A 9,981-nucleotide genomic window follows, 5' to 3' on the forward strand; every position below is an offset into this window, starting at 1 on the left:
TAAAGAAACAGTTTATCATACCGTASCTACCTGGGAAGACCATTCATGCCAAGCATATATGAAGTTGAGCTGGGAGATTAGGATATGCCCTTCCTTTTCAGCTCAAGAACTCCTTCCTTCCAAGCCCTGTGTCCTCAGGTGTACTCCTGAATCCACACACATCACACACTTTTGCTCTGCTTCACTCTCTCTCTCGCACAACTGTGACTCCTATTTCCTTGCTGACTAAGAGAGAACTGACCACTTCTTCCTTTCTAATGCTCCGATTTCTGTAACAGCAATGAAGGACCCCAGCCTCTTCTGTCAGCCTAGGAGTCTACAGCAGTCCTCTCTCTTTGACCTCTCGACTTCTTTCTAGCAAAACTTTTCACATTGCTTCACATCAAAGATCTGTATGCAATTATCCCTATTTTCCTGAAAAGGGGTCATAGCATCATTTATGTCACAGTTCTAACAATTTCAGAAGTGTTTACCTTCTGTGTGTCACTCTTGTGCTGCCTGAGGTGAGCTCTGTCACTTCCCACTTCAGGAGACAGGAATGAGTCCCAGGTGTTTGAGCAATCACGTTTCCTTTTGAACCAAGCAGTGTACCAGCTGACACAGTGCTGGTTGGCTTTCTTTCAGCACGTGGTTATCTTTGACTCAGACAGAGATTGGAGAATTAAGAATATGTCCTCCTCCCACCACACACTCTAGTTCCCTTCAGTTTTTTCCTTTCAGAATTGCAGATTTTCAACACAGCATCACTCAGATCCTCCAACATATGCAGGTGGGATCCTGTTCTTCACAAAATATYGAACTGAAAATATTCTGATAACACAGTCACTTGAAGAAAATAAAGGCAACTGAAAGCGATTTTATAATGATATCTCTCTTTTTATTTTATTTTTTTTTACTGTTTTATGAGCGATAGTATATCATAAATATACCTCTTAGGAGGTATATGTGGTATCAGATTATTTCATTCAAAGTACAGGTTTAAAGGTTAAAGGTGGAGAACTCTTGGACTTCATGTGTGCGGTGAGAAAGCAGTATGTTCAGATCAACTGTGGTAGTGCCTCAGATCAACTGTGAGCAGCAATTATCTTACCTATAATCTGACAAGCGTTATGTCACCAGCTGCCCTGCTGGGGAACAATTGCAAAARGCTGCCTTTTTTTTCCTCTGCCTCATCCCTGTGCAGGCATTTATGTCTGTACCTACTRTTTGTGCAATGGGTCACAGGGTCTATACATAGATACATGGCCTGTCTTCTGTTTAAGAGCGTTTTAAAGGCTCTTTCATTTAAGAGAGCCTGAAAARCATTGTGGTYCAACCAACCATGAGCCCATGTTAGTGGTGATCAGGGCTGCGTACAGCTCTTGAGACAGTCAAAACAGAGGAGAGCACCAGGAGGTGCTACTCTTATACTCTGCTCCCTGCCATCACTGACCTAAAGGTTGAGCCTCAGTGAAAGGGGGAAGAATGGWCTAGCCCRTAAGAATATTTACAATTCAAAAATCAGTAGTTTGACTCCTCAGGAGCTCATCTGATTCCTCCCTAATGAAAACTGATGAGAACAGGTGGTAGGAGAACATTTAAGAAGGCAACAATATTATTTAGTTAGTTGTTTTGCCAAGGCAGAGTCAGTTTTGCTTTTTATGTAAAGCTCTATTGCCAGATGTTGTGGAGTTGCAAGATGAGTCAATGTGATCTGAGATGATATTTTTTCATGTTTCTAGATGCCTGTCTTTCCACGCACAGAATAATGAAATCATGCCTGAAACCTTTATCACCATTGCCTTCACATTCATCAAATCACAGAGAAAGACATTATTTTCCCGTGTTCGGAGTTGTGTTTTGAGAAGGATTACTTTATACTTAGATCAATACCTCAGGGCGTCCCCTAACTTGCACAACAGAGCGGTTGGGTGGGACAGCGTAAGAATAAGCCAGAAGAGGAGGAAAGTTGATTTTTGTTTTCATCATAGAGAAAAGCCTCATGGTGACAGATAAACATGTTTTGTCTYTTTTGTTGTCCTCCCTCCCTTTAGTATTTTGTAATTGAGTACCTATTTTGAAAGGTATATGAATAAAGGCAATATCTGTTGGTCCTAAAGCTTGATTTCTACCCTCAGGTGCATTGCTCTGAGGATTCAAAGAGCAGCAAGCATGGTCTCACAGCAGCTTTCTCAGTGCCTTTCCGTGTCCCTGCTTGTCAGCATGAATTTGAATCAAGGTCTATCTGCAGTTGATTGAACAGAGTTTCCACRTGTTTCATTGTTTTTCMRAACAGTAAAACACTGCAACGTAGATAACTGATAGTGGCGCCTGATTTCCTAACATACACTTACCTTTCGGGTGCTTGCTGCTGTTGGACAAAGTTCAGTGTGAGACTATATGGGAGGGGAAAGGTTCTGTCCATGTTTGTCARCTTTCTTTGTACAAACCTCTGCAGTGCTAGSAAACCGATGTTTCTGAAAAGAAATCCTCAGGCTCYCTATGCAAACATTGGCCAAAGGCACGTCTCCTGCCTACCTGTACTCTAGCATTAAGGTGKAAAGTCGATGCCTACACYAGGCACAAGGAATCCCAAGCCATTTTGCAGGGATTACAACTAAATACATTCAATAAGGCAGAGCCAGAGGGCAGCCTGAACCAGACCACTCCCACAGTCYGTTTAGGTAGCTGCACATCTAAATGGATTGCTCCTCTCCATCTTGAGAAAGAAAGAGCAAGGCTTGTAACAAACTCCTAGAAACCACAACAATGCCAAAATACTACAAGATGGATKTGTCTGTGGAAGGTGCAGTTATCGTATAGTTTTATTTCTATATCTGCACTAATGCAAGCAGCACGATTCCAGCAGATAYACTCTACAGTAAATAGCATCATCTGTGGATATTATACCCTACTTTATACTAGAGAAATCCACAAAAAAAAAGGTGATTTTTTTCAGTGTATTTTTAGCAATGTTCAATATCAAGATCAATTCTTACTTGGTCGTCTACCACCAGGTGTATGTAAAGATAGTGAGAGTAAAAGCRAATACAGAGGAATCAAATTGTAGTTTACAGCAATGAAAATAAGCTAAGATAGATGGTGAAGCTTCAGGTGTAACTAAGATTCCTCCTTGGTCAAGTCATATATTGTGAATGAGCTGACAGAACTTTTATTTCCACAATGCAGCTGGAAATTAATGTGCTTTGTTCTTTCACAACACCCAACGTATCCATCCACTCTGAATAGCAAAGGTTGATGACCCAGGAAAGCAGCCTACACCTTATCACTAATATCCCAGATGAATTTGATGGGCAGACTCTCCATTTTCTTTTTCAGAACTTCATCAACCCTTTCACTCTGTGCTACTGTCATGAGGTTTTTCCAGTCTCCAACAGTGCCTGAGGAAAGAGAGGAAGTAAAGGGAGGTGAGAAGCAGAACTTGCACGTGTTGAGAAAGCCTCCTTGCAAGCAGGGAGAGCTACTGGGGGAAGCGCTTCGTGCTTCCCTCAGCATTTCCCTTTTCACTGGTGTGCTGAGTGAATCTCTGTTCTTCTGACGACACGCTTCTGAATCGAGCTGCTGTGCAGAAAATGCACAGACCTCTTAAAGGAAATCCCTTTGGTTTCAGTGTGCCTAGAGCCCTGTCTTTGAAGGTTGCCCCACTGAGCAACAGAGGGTGCTAAGAGCAGAAAGACATTCCTTGCCTTGAAAAGTAAAAAATAGTATACATGCATACACACATACAACATAAACAGCAGTATGCAAAGATACATATAACAGTATGTATGTGTAGGCAATCTGCAAATTAGCACTGTTTTAAATCTTAACTCAGTTAGAGGTGCTGAAACAAACTCCTTTTTCTGTTTCAAGGAGGCTCTTCTCTCTAGAGAAATCTATCCACATTTTTTACAATTGCTCGTGACATGCAAGCCTTCAGAACGAACGGAATGACTGGGTTCCTGCTTCACATCATTTCGGTTACATCACAGGACAGCATTAATTGGTGCTGCAATTGGGAAAATATCGTCCTTTTATTTTCCCCGAGATAATAGAGGGAAATTGAAGATGCTCTACCTGGAACATTCTTTGGATAAGTATAATTGTACGCCCTAAAATTGTCCCTCAGAAATGGGACTTTCTAGTCCCGTTGAGAGAGACTACAAAGGCTTCTAAGCCGAGACTAGAAAGGCTTCCAAGCCAGGAGACAGGAAATTGTTATAGTGTCATTCTAATTTAACGTTACCTTTGCGTAGAAAGAGGCACTTCCCGTCCTCTTCGCGGTGTCCAGGCATTTTCTCATAGTTTGCCCGGGGATCTTTCCTCATATTCTCAAACATAGCCTGTCTCACCACACTTTCCACTTCCTCTTCACTCAACTGCTTGCCCAGGAAGTTGCAGATCTTGAGCACAGCACTTCTGAGATCCTACAATCAATGTCATATTCAAAATGTCTTGATGATGCAAAGAGCCAAAGCGTAGCGAAAGAAAAAACACAAATGACATAAATACACCTTCAAATCTGTTTTGTGAGAGAGTGCTTGTGTCTCATTTGAGCAACTGAGTGCAGTGCTGTCTCAAATAGCTATTCTGTTCCTCACACTGTACACTCCTTGTGTGTCTCACGGTAGATGCTTTGGATTGGATCTAGATAGATGCAAGAGTCTGTGAYGAAAAAGGAAGGGATTKAATCTGTAATTTGTCCCACCTGTTGTCCTAACTAAGGCCTCRACTCCCCTTGTGAGCAGCCCCAGGCTGCAGTCTGGGCAAGTGGTGGACAATATGTGCACTGTGTTGCTGTCCCCGTTCCCAGGGCAAGGAGAAAGGCATCCAGTGCACAGAAATAACAAGTCCCACCAAGGCATGAGGAGCAACTGGCAGGAGTCTGCCCTTCTGCAAAGGGTTTTATAGAATTCTTCCATAGGAAGTGCTAAGACCTTGCACCAGTGAGACACGTGACTATCTCCTTACAAACATCATCAACTTGCATCTATTCCACAAGGGATTTAGGGCTTTCCAACATGAAGTCTTATCACAGAGGCCCATCTGAAACTACTCCAGAAGCAGGGAGAGAATATTTGGAATACAGTGATATATAACCCATCTCACCTTTTTCATTTCTTCATAGGTAAGGAAGAGTATATTGAAATCCTGAGCGTGGCTGTACCAGCCTGTAACATGATCCATCCACGAACTACCCATGACTTACCCAGGCAGATAATAATAATCATATAAAAAAAAAAAAGAGAGAGAGAGAGAGAGAGAGAGAGAGAGAGAGAAATGCAATTAGCAGGATAAATACTGAAGAATTTTTTTTTTTTTTGGTACCTCCAGTAGTTATGAGGACAGAAGTGTAAAAACCAGTGATTTTCATGGTCTTTTCCTCTTGAGGCTTGGCAGGTAGCTGTACTCAAAGAGGCACAATTAGGAGGACTTTCGCTGCAAATAACAGACTATTTCATGTGCATTCATTGTTTTATAGAAATCCACGATATCCTTCTACGTCTTTGGAAAGGTTCTTTTAAATTTGCATTTTCTGCTSTTTTGAGGGATTTCTTTCTGATATTTTGACCTCATGATCACAGTCTTTGGGTGACAGTCCTGCATGCTGATGAGGTTAACCTGATCTGCTTCTTTCTTTTTTCATAGTGGATATTTTCTGTGTCCGTGTCTAATTGGGAAAGAAAAAGTCCCTTGCACTTTGCTGGACAGCAGCAAATCTCTACCTATTATAGCCCCTTTGGGCATGATTTACCAACAGAAATGGTCTCAAGCTCAAACCACCTCCACAGCTTTGCATTCAGGTTCCTCATGGCTGAGGATTCCAAGTAGGTGACATTSATTGCTCTAATGGATCTCCACTCAGCCTCAAAGTAGGCAGTGTGATTTGGGTTTCTTAGCAGGATACAAATCTTACCTTTGCCAGCTAGGAATCTCTCTAAGAAAAGGCTGAAATCTGACACTTCCTCTAGCGATGACATGATTTTGGTAAAGTGATAATATGAAACCACGACATCCTTGGGGTTCCGGGTAACATAAATAACCTGCAAAAAAGACAGGAACGTTAGTCTGAAAATTACTGAAAAAGGGGCTCCATTACGATGACTCTGTGTGGTTTTCTGTATCTGTCCTTACATAAAATATGAGAAAATAACTTGAAGATGACAAACATGATAAGTCAAGTCCAGATAATGTTACACCAGAGTCCAGATAATGTACATTGCTTTGTTTATAGCGGGTGACATTTCCCCATGGAGTCCTTCAATGCCCATGGCTACCTATCCTCTAGCAATCAGAGTTACATGTGTCAGTGCTACTATTCATCTGGGCAAGGCAGTGAGGTGTGGAAAAATAGTGCTAGAAAATCATTGGAAATTGCTTGAAAGGAAATTCAGCTTGAGCTTCAGCTTCCATTTTGCATTGGTTTAGGTTTTGATTTTTTGATGAAATGAAAAAGATCTTCCTGGCAATTCCAGCTTCTGGGCAGCACTAACCTCACCAGGAACCTCAACTAGCTCATAGAAGCACAGAATGGTTGAGGTTGGAAGGGACCTCTGGAGATCACCTAGTCCAACCCCCCTGCTCCAGCACGGACACCAAGCAGGATGGGAAGCAGATGCCAGAGGCAGCAGGCAGGCCGGTTCTGGAGACTGAYAGGTAAGAGGAAGYCCCRTGRTCATACTTACACGTGCTCTTTTGTTTCTCAGGTCTCTTGGAGTTAAGTAGTAAGGTAGGTGAGTRGCAAAGACACGAGGTGAAGGAAGAGCTGCATAATCCATATTTCTAAAATTGTATTCCAGCCATGGGATTCTGTCCATGTTCTCTACGTCCTCCGTTCCATTACGGTGGCCTTCATGAAGTATTAAATTCAAAATATTCTGCATCCACACAGTTCCTGAGAAGGAAAATATTTTATTTGGACCTTGTTTGTTTTTCATTTCTTTCTTTCCTTGTTCTAAGCTCGTATATGGTCATAAATAGAGCCTCTTCACAGATGTGAGATAGAAGCACTTCTTACCAGACCAAAGAGACCCAGCACAGTCTGGGATACTACCTGCTGAGTGCACAAGGCAAACATAGCTTTCTTTAGTCACTGCAGAAATGTTATGTTCTCTAAGTAAGCATTTTGTTTCTTTACCCACTGTATTCAAAACAAGCTACATGTGTCCTCAGGCCTTGATGCCAAGTGAATTCCTGCATCTCTGTGGACCCCAGGTCTAAAACTCTCTCCTGCTGAGGGGCTCTAGAAAATATGGTCTCTTCCAGGAACCCTCCCAGCTGTTGTGAGATGTCATGAAACCTACAGCTAATAATGCCAAGTTTGCAAGGCACTGATGAGCCCCACAAAGCAGCTGCTTCCACCAAGCAGATCCCTAGGATTCCTAGGGAAAATATGATTCCTGTTCTATGGTGCCTCACTGTGCCTCCAGCATGAATTGTCTCTTGGGGGAGGATGGTGCAAGGTGAATGCTGAGTACCTGACTCCTTTGGRTAATGAGAAAAACCATTTAGCCTTCTCAAAGTTGCATTGTGTGGCCTTTTTCCCCCTTCTATACTACACTTCCTGTTCTGTACTAGAGTATAGTCCAGTTCCTTCCTCCCTGTGTTTTTCASACCAGTAAAGATGGACACCTGAGAGAATTACAATCCATGCAGATGTGCTTGTGTAGTGTCAGCTTGCTCTGAGTGCCTCTACAGGGCTGAGATCCAAGAATGATGAAGATTCAGATGGACACAAGCAGGAGTCCCAGGCCTGTCTTATTAAGCCATGGCTCAGCACCATGTGTTTAATTACGTTAAATGATTCTGTATCTGTTTTATTTATTTTTTATTTTTTTGCTTGCCTTATATATATATATATATATATTTTAAATACAGTTATGTTCTCACCTGATTTTGGAAAGGTAGCTATGAAAATATCGCTGTCTCTGATTTCAAATGTCTCCAGGGCATCTATGTTCTCAGGTGTAGCTCCTTGTGTTACAAAATAAAATCCTTTGTGGTTGAATAGATACTCTTTGGAGGGTTCCATTATGTCTCTTACAAGAAGATATCCTTCATTAGCAAGCAAAAAGATATATTATTTTTCTTGTGCTGTTACCTCATATAAAAAGATAGAAAATGAAAGAAAGAGTAAAAGAGAGAAAGAGAGAGAGAAAGAGAGAGAGAAAGAGAGAGATAGAGGAAGAAAGGGAGAAAGGGAGAAAGGGAGAAAGGGAGAAAGAGAAAGAAGAAAAGGGAAGGGAAGGGAAGGGAGGGGAAGGGAAGGGAAGGGAAGGGAGGGGAAGGGAAGGGAAGGGAAGGCAAGGCAAGGCAAGGCAAGGCAAGGCAAGGCAAGGCAAGGCAAGGCAAGGCAAGGCAAGGCAAGGAGTCAATAAGTCCAGTAATATATGCAGTGCCAGCATATTTCAACAACATAAAATTCAGCATACTTCCAGAGAACAATGCATAGTGATTTATCTTTCAAGTCGTCACAAGAACATCACATAGGTTCAATTTCCCAAGAGGAAAAATATGTATAGAGCATGACCCCTTACTCATTCACACCTGTAGGCTACATACATTTAAATAAACAACTGTATCTTAAAGTAGACTACATAAAAATCACTTCTCAAAGCTGCTTGTCAATATGAGGGATCATGAAGATTTCCTTGGGGGTCTCTAACTCTTGTACACATCTAGTGTAACTACCACACATTCATTCCAAATCAGGTAATACTTCTGTAAACTGAAATGGATAAGCATGAATATGTGTAGGAGTGGTTTCGTATCTTTTTTTTTTTTTTTTTTTTTTTTTTTTTAAAAGTGTCTTCTGTTTTTTTGAGGCAGTTGTCTTCTACTAACACTGTTACCACATATTTGCCAGAGGAAGAAATTACTCATTATCATTGTGGTGAAGGGAGAAGAGCAAACTTCTGGGGAACATAGCTAGAGTAAATGATAGCCTGAAGGTGGCTGTTGTAGCTGAGCAAGGGCCAAGTGGAGTTAATGATGGGTCAGGAGGTTAAGGCTTGTACCTTCTACAGTCTTGGAGCAGAAAGAGATAACAAGCACATTTTCAGACTTGTCTTGTTTCAATTGAGTTGAGATATATTTTAAAATGAATGTTTTTAACTAGAACTTTATTCAAGTTTATGTCTCCTGTCTTTTCCCATTGCAGAGTATCAATGGTACTTCATGTCGTTCCCATGACTGCAGCATTGGTCATTGCTCCACATGAGGATATCACCCTCACACAGATTTGTTCGAAACCATTGCTTACATAAGACAGTGGGAAAATTGCTAGAGAAAGGGGAAATTAGAGAAAAACTAGGGCCTAACAGAAGTAATGGCATTACAGAGACTTGCTTGAGGTGAGAGACAGTTACCACTTCCAGGATGGTTGATGTGTACGGAATCWACTTCTCCATGATTCCCTCGGCAACATAATCTGCCCTTTCTAGCACACACTAACAGGAGTAAACAAAGAGTGGAGCAGAATGGAGACACTACGGCCAAACTTTGTTGGATTCCCTGCAGAGGTGGTAACTTGATGGTCCCCTGCAGCTGATGAGTGAATGGAGGGTGGAGTGGAGTGAAGACACCCCAGCCAAACTCTGTTTTTCTCTCTGCAGAGGGGACAACCTGGTTGTATCACGCAGCTGATAAGCCACATAGTACGATAAGATGTCTGGTGCTGGGTCAACAATGGTGGCAGATTAATCCCTTCAGATGGGCTTTGCTCAAACTTCTCCTCATTATAATATCTATACACAACCCATCCCAAAAGCTACCCTCCTCCAAGGAAAGACCATTCCTCACTGAGCATGCTCTCTAGATTTTCAATTGACTCGAGAGACTTTTAAACCAATCAGTAATGAAAGGAAGTATGACTAATGTCACTCAACCATTTCTTTTCATTTTCTTTTAAAGAAAGGAAAGGAAAGGAAAGGAAAGGAAAGGAAAGGAAAGGAAAGGAAAGGAAAGGAAAGGAAAGGAAAGGAAAGGAAAGGAAAGGAAAGG

General features: G+C 41.8%; 2 protein-coding genes across 2 annotated transcripts in view; both read right to left on the reverse strand.

Moving 5' to 3' along the window:
- Positions 1–554, reverse strand: part of LOC112955588 (amine sulfotransferase-like) — an 11,406-nt gene extending 10,852 nt beyond the window's left edge. Inside the window, exon 1 of the mRNA XM_026048913.1 lies at positions 474–554. The gene's annotated coding sequence lies outside the window, so the exon portion shown is untranslated. The remainder of the gene's footprint in view (positions 1–473) is intronic.
- A 1,247-nt stretch (positions 555–1,801) lies between these two features.
- The window catches only part of LOC112955586 (amine sulfotransferase-like), an 11,045-nt gene continuing 2,865 nt past the window's right edge, over positions 1,802–9,981 (reverse strand). Inside the window, exons 2-7 of the mRNA XM_026048912.1 lie at positions 7,870–8,034; positions 6,666–6,874; positions 5,897–6,023; positions 5,089–5,183; positions 4,226–4,406; positions 1,802–3,380 (exon numbers count right to left, since the gene is read on the reverse strand). Of these exons, the coding sequence (XP_025904697.1) occupies positions 3,256–3,380; positions 4,226–4,406; positions 5,089–5,183; positions 5,897–6,023; positions 6,666–6,874; positions 7,870–8,011 (879 nt within the window). The 5' untranslated portion in view covers positions 8,012–8,034 and the 3' untranslated portion in view covers positions 1,802–3,255. The remainder of the gene's footprint in view (positions 3,381–4,225; positions 4,407–5,088; positions 5,184–5,896; positions 6,024–6,665; positions 6,875–7,869; positions 8,035–9,981) is intronic.

Source organism: Nothoprocta perdicaria, unplaced genomic scaffold, assembly GCF_003342845.1.
Source record: "Nothoprocta perdicaria isolate Ctin4 unplaced genomic scaffold, notPer1 scaffold_580, whole genome shotgun sequence".
NCBI classification, from domain to species: Eukaryota; Metazoa; Chordata; class Aves; order Tinamiformes; family Tinamidae; genus Nothoprocta; species Nothoprocta perdicaria.